We start from the raw sequence: 15,550 nt of genomic DNA on the forward strand, positions 1-15,550 counted from the left end.
TTGAAAAATTACCAGCACTGTTTTCTTAATGCATCCTGGAATGTCCACCTACAATGTGAATACCACAGTTTCTCTGTTTAAAGTTAGAAAAGATAAGAGGGGGTTGTATGCTGGGCTTTAACTCATGCTCACCCTTGTAAAACTCGTAGATTTCTGGGACGTATTTAAAATAAATTATCTTTAAAAGCAGTGAACAGATCTGGTAGAACGATTCTGCCTTGCCTTCTCCTTAGATGAATATAGAGCAGGCTTTCCACAAACCACATTGTATTCTTTACTGTGAGAATAGCAGCTTTACTATTTTATTGTGCTTTTAAAATACACTGGTGCCTTCATTCTACAATACAACAGTTTTTATTCTCTGTATTATTTCTAATACTCTGGAGAGCCTGTATTTTTGGGGAAAGTTTTCATGTTCTTGTTCTTTTCACTATATATGTAACTCTGCTGTTTGTCTCCTTGGCTTAGGTAAGACCATTGCAATTGGAAAAGTTCTGAAACTGGTTCCAGAGAAGGACTAAGCATTTTTCTCAATGACCCCCGCACAATACTGTGAGGAGAATCGACTCTGCAAAAGCCTACTTCACACCGCCTTCTTATTTTCTGCCCATTGATAAATTCCCCATATTTTGCAAAGACAAATTTCACAGCAAAGGTCCACATTATGTCAGCTTTCTCATATTGAGAGCTCTGCTATGCCACTGTTGAATTTTCCCAAAATAATTTTTTTTTCTCCCAAATTCTGCTTCCTTGGAAAGATTCGGCAATAGCTTTGTAAGTGATGTGGACATAATTGCCTATAATTATGAAAAACTAAAGGATTTTTAATGTTTAATTTCCCCCAGCATATATATTAAGACCTCTTTTTCCAGGCAGATCATTCAGAGTGTGCGAGTGTGTGTGCACATGTTACAAAGATGACTACCATGTTAATAAACTATTCAATTTGAAATCTTTTTCGGTATTTGAATTGCTTTTGAATAATGTTTTTTATCCGGATGTAACGCAGTTGCATTAGCTTTTTAACTTGCCAGTAACCTAGATATTTGGTTACTTGGACTTTTCTAAACTCCTCAGCCTCCCCACACACACAGTTTTAAATGAGGCAATTGGGCACTCAACCAAGTTTGTATTAAAATAATTAGGTTTGCCCCTTCCCTTTGTTGAATGCATTCTTAAAATTGAAAAACATTCATGCAAATGTGGCACCTTCATTAGCTTTACATTTGTTAATATCTTCAGCAAATTTAGGTTGACTTAACATCGTTACTAGACACAGTAAGTCAATTTTGAAGGCTAGAACTACATATTGTGTCTTTATAAAAATTCAGCATTATTAAATTCTTAACTGCAGAAAATGCTAACAACCAGTAAATCAGTGAAACTTGCAAAAATAAGAGAATTTGTGGCAATAGTGCCTATTAGTATTTATAAGAGCTGCATTTTGTGGGAGAACTGGGCCAATTAAAAGTGCCAGTTATATAAGTTACTCAGTTCACCCTGTCTTTAATTTAGAGGGCTGGATAATCCTTGCTGTTTTAAAGATCAGTCTGAACTGAGAGGGAGAAAGACTATTTAAATCCCTAAGAGTTTGCACATACTGAAATATGGGAGGGTCAGAATCAAGCACAGTCTGTAAATTTTTGCATATCAAAAAGCAATGTAAGCTTATGGGGACTAGTGAAGTTTTTCTTGAGAAATTAAAGCAAAACTGGTTCAAAATAAAACTTGCTCAGTACAACTTGAAGGAGCTGCATAATAAAACCCTGTTTAGCTGCACTTTGAAAGGACTGTCTACAATTGCTATCCTGATTCTAACAATTAGGATGAAGGCTAATGGATTTTTTTTTTTTTTCATTTCCCAGAGTATTAGTAGTAAGTATTAAAAGGTATCTTGAGAGCTTCTTCAGAATGTCTTAAAACCAAACATTTTCAGTTGTACAATTGTGGTGAGCCCATCTCCTCCCCCAAAAGTTTACAGTCTAGTGGCTGTATCTGAATTCACAGATAACTCAAAACTGAAACAGATTTACCTTTTTGGTTTTTTTGTTTTGTTTTGTTTGTTTCTTTGTAACTGTGGAACTCCCATTCATTTCACTTACAGCTACATTGTATGGACAGAAGAAGTTATTGTCCTTCAGTTTCATATGACTACACTTGTAGCTACCGTAATGCATGGAATTTAAATAAATTTTATTATGTCTGCAAATCTCTGGGCTTTTATTTTTTTGGTAAATCAGAGTTTAAAAGTAACTTCTTTTTTTTCCTACCAAGTGAACAAAACCCACAGTTCCTTGGATCTTAAACTAATGAAGAAATTAAAAGCCAAGGAAACTTACTGTCTTGTTCATATTCTGGATTGACTTAAGATTTCCACATATCTGACTGCTTTCTTGAAGTAAGGATTTGAAATTTGCAAAGACCATTATTGGAGAATACTTACAGTTAGATTCCTAAATTGTTAGAACTTTTAAAACTACTTTTTTTTTTAAAGCATTGAAATGCATCTCAAGACTACATGATGCTCCAGTAGAATTTTTTCCACTTTTAGGTGAACTTAATGAGGGATTCTAAAAAGTCATTATTTTGAGGCTGGACTGAGTATTTATTATTAAATTGAAAAATCATCCGGTGGGTCGAAATACCAGTGGATAGAAAGTCTGAGCATTTCCATTACTCATCCCATCTAGTGCATTTGAGTACCATTTCCATAAATCCAGTCAATGTCACCTTGTCTGTAAAGGAAGAATAAATTATTTTAAATTCATTAACAAAATCTACATTATACGATTAAAGATATTGCTAACCTGTAGGGGGGTTTTATTTGGGTATAAAATACTTGCATTCTATAACAAAATACCTATATGAAAACGTAAGGCATAAATCTGCACAAATTGGCTGCATTTTGGGTAGAAGAGCTGAAAGTACATTATATTTGAATAGCCCTCAGATTACCTCTCAACTCCTTCATTTCATCTCCATTCTACATTTTATAGTCCCATTGTTACTACTATTGAGTATAGCTAAATCTAGATGAAAGACGGAAAAAGATAATGTGGCTTTGTTTGAAATAAATACTATTTGCTGATTCACTGATGTAATAAACTTTTTTAAATGACCATTTTGAATACTTCCTTTTGTGAAAACGTGGTATGCTGCTTTGAAGATGAACAAAATAAAGGAGCTGTGCAACCACAACAGTTGAAAGGAAGGGGGAAAAAAAAAAAAAAAAGGGGAAATAGAAGTTGGATTGAAGCTACAGGAACCCTAGGAGCACTGCCAGTGTAACTGTGCTAGCATATGATACTGGCAGAGGATTCCTGGGTCCTGGCGTGGATGTAACTCATACCAGCAAAACTGTGAGCATCTTTCTGCAGAAATGAGGGATTTGGGGTTTTTTGCCCCCCAGTATAATGGCATTTACAGCAGCCTGTATGTGCCGTGTGGTACTGATGAGGATTCACACCTATTCTCCCTGATTGTTGGCCAAAGTTTGTAGTGTAGATATGGCTTAAGTGTATAGCCATGATGTAACTTATAAAAACATAAATTATAATTCTATAAATTAAGACCTTGTATGTCCTTGAACTGAAAGCCTTGGTATATGTAACAATAATTAAATGTAAAAAAAAAAAATCTGAATGTGCAACAGTACTGATTATTTTGCAACAGGAAAATAATTACTTGTTTCTGCAAGTTACGAGAAGTAAAGCACACTAAATGGAGGAATGGGTACACCAATCAGTTGACTAACATTGCCATCAACTACCTACTTGAAACCATTCCAGCTGCCTTGGTCACCTTTGCAGACAATCAGGAGCTGATACGCAAACATGATGGCACCGGTTTCCTGAGACACTTATTCTGGTAGTAAATTGTATTCTTGAGCAAGAAGCTATTGATGATGGTGTAATAGTGATGTAAGAAAAATGGCTGCTTTAAGGAGGTTTATCCATGGGGATATTTGCTGGTCATAAATTTTATGCCCCTCTACAGATTTTTTTCAGTGGCATAAAAAGCCCAGCGAAAATTGCTCAATGAAGAACCTCTGGTTTAGACTACTTATGGCACCAGTCCATATATTAAAACCAATGTTAATTATGAGAAATGTGTTTTTATAAGTGTTTATTACTGCATATTGCCTAAGAAAAAAAAGATTGTTTCAATGTCCCAAGTATTTGATTCTGTATTACTCTGGCTTTTTGGTTCTTAATGCAGACTGTTTAAATGATGATGTTAAAGCAGATGAAATGTACTCCAGACAAGACTGTTTTCTTCCTGAACTGATACTTAAAGGCTCTTACTTATTCTGCTGTTTTTGTATACACTATAGAGGATTTGGTAAAGAAAAATATACCAGCAAAACCGGAGTTACTACTGAAGATTTTATATTGTGAACCTGTTTCTTGCCTTGTGTTTATTTTAATGCACTATAAACCTGAAAAAATATTTCTTTTCCTCTGAAGAAATGCTAGAGAGGAGTCTAGTCTTAATATAAAATGGAAATTTATGCTAACAAACACAAAATCCATTGTGTGTATATATAACTTTTAATAATACATATCCTTTCATTGGCTTTCCTTCCCAAAAAGTCTCGACTTCCAATGTAAATTGGATTTTTCTACATCTCCCCTCGGTTACATACACCTAAAAAAGTCCACATATTTCTGAATAAGAGTAAGAGATATGACAGACTAACTGTTGGATGAAAAAAGGTACTTGAGGCTGTCTTCCTGGCGTCTGTTAAGCCTATAGAACTGATGACAGGCAACGGATTATAACAAGAAAACTTTGCAGCTTCTGTCACAAAGACAGGTTCCTCTGTTCTGAGAAAGTAGTCTTTGAATAAGTGAATAACTTGCACTGTAAGCATCCATCTATCTGACAGTTAATTAGATTATAGCTAGAGGCTTACACTAGGATTGCAAAGGAACACAATCTAAAGAAAATGAGTGCTTGAACCCCAGACCTAGTGGGGAGATTCTCTTCCAAGATCTCTTCTGTGAGGGACTTCGGCTTTTGGGATGCACACTAAGGGAATAATCTTAAACCTCAAAGACCTGTTTACAGCAGAAACAACTGCTACTTGTACATCCCTTTTGCTAGGAGAAAGTATAAAATTAGGGATGTATAGAAACATCCTCTTAAATAAGTAATGAGGTAGAATGGCATGCAATTATGTCATTTTAAATCTCAGCATTTAAGTAAGCGTGACGAATGGCTTCAGGAAAAATACATACTTTCGTAATCAGACAAAGTTAAATTGAGGGCTACAGCAGAATATGTTTAGTGTACAGCGATAACACTGATGAAAGTAACAAACCTAATTTCCCTTGTAAGAGTAACTATTAATTTGTGAACTTGCTAAATAAAAAGCATACTCTTTATAGTTTATATTCATTGCATGCTGTATTAAGCAGAAATATTTCTTATCCAGAGATTAATTTATTTTTCCAAGACAGCTCTATTAGCTATGTCAAACACCTTCAAGAGAAAATGATCGTACTAAGTCAGTTAAACCACATCTAGTAAAATTTAGTCATGTCAGACTTAAAATGTTGCAGAAAAATGTACTTGGATGAGCCTGATACGTGAAAAATTTGAATGTGAGTCACTAATAATAGTCCCTTTAGTTTTATCCTATTAATGCTTTGCTGACCCAGTACAGTCAGGCTTCAAACATACTGTTCAATCATATCTTACAAGACTAGCCTGGCTTATTTTCAGAGAGATGTCCCAGTCATCTGACTTTTTCTGTTTTGCTTTAACATGTCACAATAATACGTTGATGTTTTATTAAAACATGGCTGCTCTAAAATATGCAAAGCCTATGCAGAGATAGGAGCAAGGCTAATACAATTATCAGATTATAAAACACCACAGCTAGTATCGTATGCATAAGTTCTACCAGTGCTGAGAAGATTTTAGTGAGTCTGCCCTATTTGGCTACTCCGCATGTTCCTAGCCTTTCAGTAACTTCCCTAATCAATACTTCGTGTGACTACACGGCAACAAAGGATAGCTTTTCTTTTTCTTAGCCAGTTTCATTTATTTTGTTCATTTGTACAAATCACACAACAGAAAATTAAAACGTCTATTTTCCAGGATTTTTTTTCACTCTAAGTCTGGGGAAGTCTTGAAGCCATCAACTATTCCACTGTTATTCCATGAACACTACCAGCAGAATGAAAGCATAAATCATTACATAAAGCAGCTTGTGAAGAGACTAGGGTATTTTAATACCTTTCTCTTTGTACTGGCACACTGATAGAGTGATTTTGTTGGAAGACATCTGATGAGAAGGAATAAAGCCGTAACGTGAAAGGCAAAGAGGAGGAAAAAATCTAGAGGAGAAGAGTGAATGACTAAGACTCCTAATTTCATGTGTATTTAACCCCTGGTTATGCATAGCTGCGTTATCCAGGTAGCAGCTTACCTGTGTGATGAATGCAGACAGCACTGTGAGAATGAGGCCAAAACAGTTCCAGGCTAGATTTGATCTCAAAACAATGCACTTATCCAGTGTGGAACTGGATGGAACAAGCATCTCACAATTAAGCTGCTTCCATGTAATCAGTCAATGCATTTCTAAACTGAAATGGAGATGCCGCAGTTCTGCCTTTACTACTCACAGATAAGGAAGAAATGGTTTGGCATGTGATAATCAGTGGTGGTCTCAACTGTAGCGACCGGGAAATAGTGGAGTTCAAGATGCTGAGAGGTGTGTGAGGAAGATGAGTAGCAGAGTACAGCCCCTCGACTTCAGGAGAAAGGCTTTGGTTTATTGAGAGAACCGATAGGCAGGATCCCATGGGAGGCAGCTCTGAAGGGCAAAGGAGCTCAGGAAAACTGGCAGCAGGTCTTTAAGGACAACCTCCTCCAATCACAAAAACAGTCCCTCCTGATACTCAGGAAAACAAGTAGATCTATCAGGAGACTGGCTGGGCTAAAGAGAGAACTTATGACAGTACTCCAGTGCAGAAAGTCAGTAATACAGGAGGTAAAATCAGCGATAGGCTGCAAAGAAGGCATCTAGAAACATTGCTCAGGCACGTAGGGATTGTCTTAGGAGAATAAAAGCTCAGCTACAGTTGAAACGGGCAAGGATGTCAAGGGCAACAAGAAGAGCTTCTACTGCTACAGCAGTAGCAAAGGGCCGAACAAGGACATGTGGGATGGTTGCTGAATGGGGCAAGTGATTTTGGGTCCAGTCGGGCTGCATTCAAGGGTGCTGATAGCTGGCTGAAGTCAGAGCAAGATTGTCATCTTTGAAAGGAAATTGAGGGAGGGCCTCAATGACTGGAGCAAAGCAAATGTTCCCCCACCTTCAGAAAACACTACGAGGCGAATCCGGGAGCCACAGACTAGTCATCCTCACTTGGTCCCTGGGAAAATCATGGAACAAGTCCTCTTGGAATACATTTTTGGGCACATGAAGGAGGTGCTTGGGAGCAAGCAGCATGGATTGACCAACTGCAAATCATCCTGACCAACCTGATTACTTTCTATGACAAAATGACTAGATTTGCAGATGAAGGGAACAGATTGGATGGCATTCACCTCAACTTTAGCACAGCTTTCAACAGCCTCCCACAATCTTCTTGTATCCTCAACATTATGGGCTGGGCAGCTGACCAACTAGATGGCTAACAGCTGGTTGGACAATGGGGCTCTGGGGCAGAGATAGTGGCTTGTACTCTACCTGAAGGCCAATAACAAATGGAGTACTGCTGGGATTTATCCTGGGACACGTTCTATTTAATATCTTTATCAGTGACCTGAAGCATGGGCACATCAAGTTTGCAGATGACATCAAACCTGGGGGCTCGAGCGATTAGGCAACACAAACCTTTTGATATTCGACAAAGGCAAATGCAAATCTGCATTTGGGAAGGAGGAGCCCCTTGCGACAACACTGGGGAACGACGGGCTGGGGAGCAGCGCTGCTGGAAAGGACCTGGGGGACAGCAAGCCAAACATGAGCCCCCTAAACACGTTCTCTGGAAGCCAAGGTGGCCAGCAGCATCTCGGGCTGGACCAATACGGCACCATCAGCAGATCAAGGCGAGTACGACAAAAACTTTTTTCCCCGTGAGGACGCTCAGGCATAGGCACAGGCTGCAGCCTCCCTCCCTGGAGGCTGTGAGGCCCGGACGGGACGCAGCCCTGACCAGCTGCCCTGACCGGGCCTCCGCAGCCACATTACCCCGTCCACCCGTGACCGCCCCCGCGGGCTGGGCGACCCTCCGGGCACAGCCGCTCCGGGCAGGGACGGCCTCCAGCCGCTCGGCGGGGCGGGGGGGGGGCGGAAGGGCCCCGCCGTGCCCCGGAAGGCGGCCTGTGCGCAGGCGCGGCGGCTGCACGTGGCGCCGGCGGAGCCATGGGGAACGGACCGGAGTCTCTGGAGCGCGCCCAGGTACGGCGGGACTGGGCCGGGCCGAGCCGAGCCGAACCGGGCCGGGCCGGGCTTTAACTCCGGCTGCTGCCGCTGTCGTGCCGTTGCAGGTGAAGAAGGCGGTGGAGGCCCTCCTGGCGTTCGCCAGAAGCAAGGCCAAGGGAAAGGCGGTGCTCCTCAACGAGAGCGAGAGCGTCCATCTGCTGGTGACGGTCTGGAAGGTCCCGCGGGTGGCACAGGTCATCAAAATGTAAGGAGTTCACCCTCGGGGGCTGCTTGTGTCCTTCGGGGCACTGGTGGCTCTGAGCTCAGGGGACCTGACTGCCCCGCTGCCTTGTTTCAAGCTCTTCTTTCTCTTAACCCACCGCCGAATCATTAGAAAGACCCCTTCTTCTTTCTTGTGATACCCGAAACCGAATGCGAATTATAAGGTTTCTCTTAAACTGTAGCTGTGCTGTATTGAGAAAGTTTACATCTATTTATCTGGGCTCCAGTTCCTCAAAGACTTGTCTGATGGTGACAAGAGAGGAGAGTGGATGGTCCTCCTCCCCCGGGACCGGTGTGCTGACGGCTACGGGCAGGACAGGTGGATCCAGCGCCGTATCTGACCGCAGCCATGGCGTACGATTGTTTAACTTCTACACTTCTGCGCGCTTTAAAAAAAATATAAGTTCCATTGAGGAGAATCTAGATACATAGATACATAGCTTCCCTGCAGTACCTGTTAAAGGGTAATGGTCTCTCAGTGTAGACCGAGTTCTGGAAAAAACTTCCGTCTCCTCTTAGACCTTCCCTGTCTGTTATGTTCTCGTTGCAGACCGCTGCCCCATGGCATTCGGCCAGAAACAGCTGAGATTTGCCTGTTCACGAAGGATGAACCAAATTTATCAGCAGAACAGACTGAAAATCTTTACAAGAAACTTTTAATCCAGAATGGGATCAGAAGTGTTAGCCAGGTAAGAGAGAGATATGATGGTATAGTGCAGTACTGCCATTTCTTTCCTCTTGTACCAACGAAAAGGCAAAGTAGGTGTTGTTTTCGGCTGTTTAATACTCTAATCTCAATGGTTCTGAGTTAATGATCTCTAGTAAGATTTTTCTGACTATTCAAACTAGTTTTTCTAAACTTCAAAACTTATGCAGAATAATTTCTTCAATTTGAAACAGGATCTTTAGCAATCAGATGGAATTGCTAGATAAATGCTCAATATTTAGTTTGAGTGAGCAACTGGAAAAACTCACAATGCGAAAGAATATTTGAGTTCTCTGCAGCTGGATTGGATTGTTTACGCTACAAACAATAAAACTAGAAAATAATTTTATTGTTGTATTTAACCTTGATTTAGATGTTACCATCTTCTCAAGTTCTGTTTGGTTATTCGCAGTTACTATGCAAGAGACCCATATTGTTTGATTTTTAAAACAAAAAGGCTATCGGTTATGCAGGTTAATTCTGTGCAGTTCTAAGAAGTATTCTAGGCTGTGTTTTCAGCAGCGGGGACTAAACTGTTATTTGCATTGCAGATCATCTCCTACAAAACTCTCAAAAAAGAGTATAAACTATTTGAAGCAAAGCGTCGGCTCCTGAACAGATTTGATCTCTTTCTGTCTGATGACCGAATTAGAAGGCTCTTGCCCTCACATCTAGGAAAACACTTTTATGAAAGGAAAAAGTAGGTCTTTAAATCCTGTATACCCATTTTGCATTATCTTTTTTAAGATTAGATTCTTAGTAAAGTTTTGGTTGCTTGGTTTTGTTTGGGGGTTTTTAATTTTTTTTTTCTTTTTAATTTCCCCTCTTTCTTTTTTAGGGTACCTTTATCTGTAAACCTGAAAGCCAGAAATCTTGCTAAGGAACTACAAAAACATATCCAGGGGACTACACTCCCAGTTACCAACAAAGGGTGCTGTTAGTAAGTATGAGTAGATTAATACTTCACTTGAAGGACGGTTGTACCTTAACTGTAGGAATTTTAAGTGAGTTATTTTTATTCCATTAATATGTGAATAAAAGAGGTTAAGGGTCACCATTCCAGATATGGGCCATTTTGAATCTTAACCTGTATAAGGAAATCAGTAGTTCTACTTACTGAGAAGTTTTACTGTAAAGTTTTACTTTTTGTCTCTTTTTCCTTACACCTAAGGAATTTCCAGACAACTGTCACTGTCAGACAGCATGTACAATCTTAAAAAAATATTCCTGTTAAATTAGATAAGTATTCTATTCTTGTAAGACTTTTTTCATTTATTGTGTATCTAAAAGGATCTAAATTGGTAATATGCTTAGCAATATAAGGCAGAAGTTGCATATGCCAATACAGAAAGGTTAACCCAGGTAAATCTATTCTGACTGTTACTACAAAAGACTTCTGCAATAGCCAGCCATCCTTTATGAAAGTTAAGATAATTGCAGATAAGTGTTTTTTTTTTTTCATTTCTGCGTATGCCTAAGAACAAGTAACTTGAAGTATGTTTATTTGCGCACACATAAATATTACTCTTCACTTCTTTCAGTACAGCACGTATAGGTCACACTGGAATGAAAGCTGAAGAGATACTAGATAATATCATTGCAGCGGCTGAGGTGATTGCTAAGAAGTTACCAAAGGTACTGCTGATTGACTGCATTAAAGCCAAGTCAGTTCATAATTCAGCCTTGTTATTTTTACATAATGTACTGCGTTTTGTTGTTGCAGAATTGGAAAAATGTAAAAATTCTTCACCTCAAAACACTTAAATCAGTTGCACTTCCGATTTTCACTGCAAATATCTCCAACTTGGATGAGCTTGACAGACAGCCATCTCTCAAAAAAACGGAAGTAAAGGTAAAAGAAATAATTCACCAAACTTTCCATAAAAGCAAATTGGAACAACTAGTTCTTTGGCTTCCTTTTATGCAGTGTCTGATGCATTGGTTTTAAACGTTTTAGCAGCTGATCCCAGGCATTTATGGCTACAAATGGGTTAGGTGCTCCTGGCTCTGAGCGCTTCAAATACTCAGTAATACTAACGAAATAATGGAAATTCCCTGATGGGTTGTAAAGCAAACTGGAAATGAGTGAGTTAAGTGTTTCTAGTCCTAAACTGTAGGGAGCTGAGATTCATTCTTAGAACTTTTGCTTGTATTGTTTATTCATACTTGCCTTCTGAAAATACACTTGTTAACATATACATGGATTCAGACTATGTATCCGTTATTTGTCGGCTAATCAGTGGCATCTGAATAATTCATAGGCTCATATATTTGTATATATGAGGGGGGGCTCACCTACTTTTTAGAAAAGAAAATAATCGGCTCTTCCTTTGGACCGAGTTCTGCGTATTATGTTCTTTTGTCTAAAATAAATTTGGAGCATATATATAAAACTTAAAGACTATAATCGTGACATTATCATTTACTTATGAGCTATTTATAATAAACTTCTGAAAGTAATGCATTTTTTTCATATTTTACATATGGCGGACCAGTCCGGGTCTATTAAACAACAATATTTAAATCAATGTTGCTAGACCATCTTACTTTTAACCATATTAAAACAATTATTATACATGTAGAAATGTTACGGGGATTTGTCTGAGATGTACTTCCAATTAATTTTAGAAGGGAAAGAACAAGAAACCGAAGAAGGCAGCTAAAAAAACGAATTCAAGTCAAGTCACTTCGACAACTGAAATTAATGCTGGTGCTGCCAAGGAGCTTGCGATAAAAGAAAAAGTAGAAGTAGTCCAAAAACCAGGTGAACAGGATGATGATGATGATGAAGAAATTCCACAACTGGTGCCTGTCCAAACAACCAGCTTAGCTGAGCTGAAGGTAATTGCTTAATAATATTGAGAAACTCACATTTCAGTTAAAAGTAAAGATTTTGAACTGTTTAAATCATTCATTGCTCCTTAGGGAACAGTGTATATTAACACACCTCAAGTGAACTGGATTTTTTGTGAATATGTCATGAAAGCAAAAGTTGAATGTATGGGGGGGCAGGAATGGTTTGGAGAGATGGTTTGTTTTGGGGTTTTTTGTTTGTTTGTTTTGAGGGTTTTTTTATTTTTTTAGTTAACTCCTCTTAGAGACAAAGGAAGCCAGTGGTTATTGTCCTTTTACGTATTTTTCTGAATAGAGCAATTTCGTCTAGATTGAATAACTAGCCTGAAGAAAGGGTAAATGAAAGAGCTTAATACTTAATCAAGTAAATAATAAAATTTTAGTTCAAAATTTGTTTTAAAATTGCATTCTAATGTATTTTAATGTATCATTTTCTGCCTGGAGTGCAAAACTTGAGGAAAACCAAATAACGTTCTCTAGGATAGTAATATGCAACATTAACAATCACAAAATATAAATAGAGAGCTAGCAGCTTGCATGAAATACTGTACAGACTTATTGTTGCCAGTATTGGAGATGATGTGGATCATGTCATTAACATGTCTGCAAAACAACCAGACTGATAATACTCACATATAACAAATATCTAGGAAAGATATTTGGATGAATAAAACAATAACACTTATAAATTCAACTTAGTTATACTGCATTCGTGATTGGAGCATATCCTTAAACTCTAACGATGTACCTCTTCAGAGACACCCAAACTAAAACTATGATGATGTGCAGGCCCACCAAAAAGATTCATACAGCTTGCTTCAAGCTGCTCTCATGCAACAGGTCTAGATTAGCTCACATGATGTGATTGCCAGAGCCGTATTTCCAGAGACCTGGGATAGATACAGCTAGAGCTGGGTTGTATGAATTGTTCTGGTGACAGCAGCCTTCTTTCATGAGGGCCGTTTGGGAATATGTGATGAACTCTTAAGGAACGCTAGGCCTAATGCACAAATAAGAGCGCAGTCGGTTTGTGTGTGTAGAGCTGGACTTCAAACAGAGCTGAACCTCTATTCAATCTATTAAGCCTGGAAATGCGGCAAGAAGAGGACTGTGGTTTAAAGCTGTGCCAGCGAGATCAGCACCTTGACTGGCCAAGGGGATTCTTGCATATGTTAAATCTATTTTCTTGCTATTTTGTTGGGGGTTTTTTTTATTATTATTTTCATTATTTCTGTGTTTAATCCTCTGCTTCCAGACTGAAACGTGAACAAGTTATTTGGGCTAGGGCACAGTTCAATCGATAAAACGCATTTGTCATTTATAATGGTTTTCATTGAACCTTCTTCTTGAAAAACAGTAAAGATGTTTCTTAGGTGGGAGGGTGATTTTTTGTGTCTCTTAAATACAGAAAATGGAACCAAGTCCAGAAAAAGGTGACAACCGGAGTGAGAAAACTAAAACACCCCTCGGTAAGAGAAAGAAACAACCTCTAGCTCTGGAGACTCCAAAACATAAAGTTACAGAAGAGTGTGCAGACTTGCAGACATCACCAAAACAGAAAAAAGCCAAGCAGCTCAGCATGCCAAAGGAAGCAATAAAAGAAAAAGAGATGAAAAAGACTCCCAAAAAGCCTGAAGCAAAGTCTTTTGCAACACCCAAAGCTGGCAAATCAATACAGTCAGCCAAGAAGCCTTCAAAAACACCAAAGCAAACGCCCAAGAAAGTGCGCAGGCCACAGTCAGCATGAATGTTGTCTGTTTTAACACATTTTATATAGTCATTCAGTGGTGTCTTTTTAGTAAACAAATATATTGATGAAGTAAAATACCTTCTTAAGAAAATGTGATCCCAAGAGCTTTTTTCACTGAGACCTGTCATGATTCATTTATGTTTCCTTCTAACGGATGAGCTGGAACAAATAAACTCACGATCTTAATTGGCTCTATTTCTTACCTTTTATCTTTTCCTGGCCCAAACTAAAAGCACTCAAATTCTTTCAAGTGTCAAACAGCAGGGTGGGGACTATTCCAGGAAAAAAAGCTGAGAAATATTTTATACGTGACATCTTCCTGGAATAGACAAAGGCTGAAGCAAGAAGCATGCATACCAAGAGCAGCAATCTATGTAACGTCATTTAAAATGTGAAATAGCTGCTACCGTTTTTTTCTTTAATTGTTCAATATAATGAAAACAGGTTGACATCCATGAATCTTTTTCCAGATATTTAAGTTAGCAGCCTGATAACAAGCTAAACAATGTATTTTTTAGCTATTTTTACCTAGGGTATTTGTGTGTTTTTAAAAAAAAAAAAAAAGCACAGAGAATTTTACTGTTGTATGCTTTGACCATTTATACTTTATGACATTAAGCAAAATCTCCTTACCTTTGCTTTTGGGCTTTATTTCTGCTACCAGAACAATTGAGGGTATCCCTGCATGCTGGTCACAATACTGTTGTTTCTTCCATCTGAAAAACACCAAAGGCTGTATGAATTTGCAGCTAAGTGAACCAGTCCCATAAAGGCATGGAAAATACGCACTGCAGAACTGAGAAGTTATATATTTGGAATTTTACAGAATAACCAAATTGTTACTCTGTGTATGATTACTTCATATCCTTCTCAGAGTGAGAATATAAGGCAGATTTGTGATGAAAAGTCCTAGTGGTAAAAATCTTTATTAGCAGTATTTTACTCAAATCCAAACAAGAAAAACGTCATAAGAAACAAGAAGATTAATCAACAGTATGTAACCAGCCTAATTTGCAGAGTTCAAAAAAAACCTACCCATCTCCTATTTAGGACATCCTATATCAATAGATTTGCTACCTAGAAACTAATCGGGTGCTAAGTAAAAAGTGGTAAAAGAAACGCTAAAGAATATGAAAAGATACTGCTTGATCCGTGGTGTCAACTTGCTGTAACCTGTGACCTCTTGTTCTAGTCTACCATAAATATTTTTTAATCAAGAAACAAATTAATCTTAGCCAAAAAAGCATGTCTGACTCAATGATCCCTGTTAGATCCATGCTAGCAGAAAGATCTCATCTTGTCCAAAAGTAATCCCATCACTTTTTAGTCTGGGCTGCAAAATATTACTTCACTTCCATAACAGCGAAGTAAGAGAATAAATACAGAACTCGCCTCCTTTCTGGAAATGTGTTTTTGTATCTAATCATTCATGTTAAAATGTTTCTTAATTTGTAGCTGTGCAGAAAATTATGAAATGAAGATCGTAACTTCTGTATGACTAATTGATAGTGAACCCTAGCTTGTAGGTGCTGGAAAAACACATCCTTCACATTGAAAATATTAACAAGTACTGCCTTCA

The 15,550-nt window shown here is 38.5% G+C and overlaps 2 protein-coding genes across 4 annotated transcripts in view; both read left to right on the forward strand.

Annotated features, from left to right (window-relative positions):
* GSPT1 (G1 to S phase transition 1) overlaps positions 1–3,118 on the forward strand; it is a 28,597-nt gene extending 25,479 nt beyond the window's left edge. For both annotated transcript variants that reach the window (XM_087730812.1, XM_087730811.1), the window contains one exon: positions 469–3,118. In XM_087730812.1, the coding sequence (XP_087586938.1) occupies positions 469–521 (53 nt within the window). In that variant the 3' untranslated portion in view covers positions 522–3,118. The remainder of the gene's footprint in view (positions 1–468) is intronic.
* Positions 3,119–7,231: 4,113 nt separating this feature from the next.
* On the forward strand, positions 7,232–14,157 carry RSL1D1 (ribosomal L1 domain containing 1). 2 transcript variants are annotated; one of them, XM_087730814.1, is made up of 9 exons: positions 7,232–8,064; positions 8,506–8,645; positions 9,213–9,351; positions 9,920–10,068; positions 10,207–10,308; positions 10,910–11,003; positions 11,092–11,220; positions 11,997–12,209; positions 13,630–14,157. In XM_087730814.1, the coding sequence occupies exons 1-9, from the start codon at positions 7,786–7,788 to the stop codon at positions 13,966–13,968; spliced, it is 1,584 nt and encodes a 527-aa protein (XP_087586940.1). In that variant the 5' UTR covers positions 7,232–7,785; the 3' UTR covers positions 13,969–14,157. The 2 variants fall into 2 exon arrangements, with proteins under 2 accessions (XP_087586940.1, XP_087586941.1); XM_087730815.1 differs by lacking the exon at positions 7,232–8,064 and adding an exon at positions 8,279–8,416.
* The last annotated feature ends 1,393 nt before the right edge of the window (positions 14,158–15,550 follow it).

This window comes from Nipponia nippon, unplaced genomic scaffold (assembly GCF_047370975.1).
Source record: "Nipponia nippon isolate SJK-2023a ecotype South Korea unplaced genomic scaffold, ASM4737097v1 scaffold_5, whole genome shotgun sequence".
In the NCBI taxonomy this organism is placed as follows: domain Eukaryota; kingdom Metazoa; phylum Chordata; class Aves; order Pelecaniformes; family Threskiornithidae; genus Nipponia; species Nipponia nippon.

Bases quoted from the DNA above. Each gene is read 5' to 3' on its own strand.
- RSL1D1 (XM_087730814.1), top strand. From the start codon at position 7,786: ATGGGCACATCAAGTTTGCAGATGACATCAAACCTGGGGGCTCGAGCG. The intron at 10,309-10,909 runs GTAAGTATGAGT...CACTTCTTTCAG, and splicing joins ACCAACAAAGGGTGCTGTTA to TACAGCACGTATAGGTCACA. The intron at 11,221-11,996 runs GTAAAAGAAATA...AATTAATTTTAG, and splicing joins TCAAAAAAACGGAAGTAAAG to AAGGGAAAGAACAAGAAACC.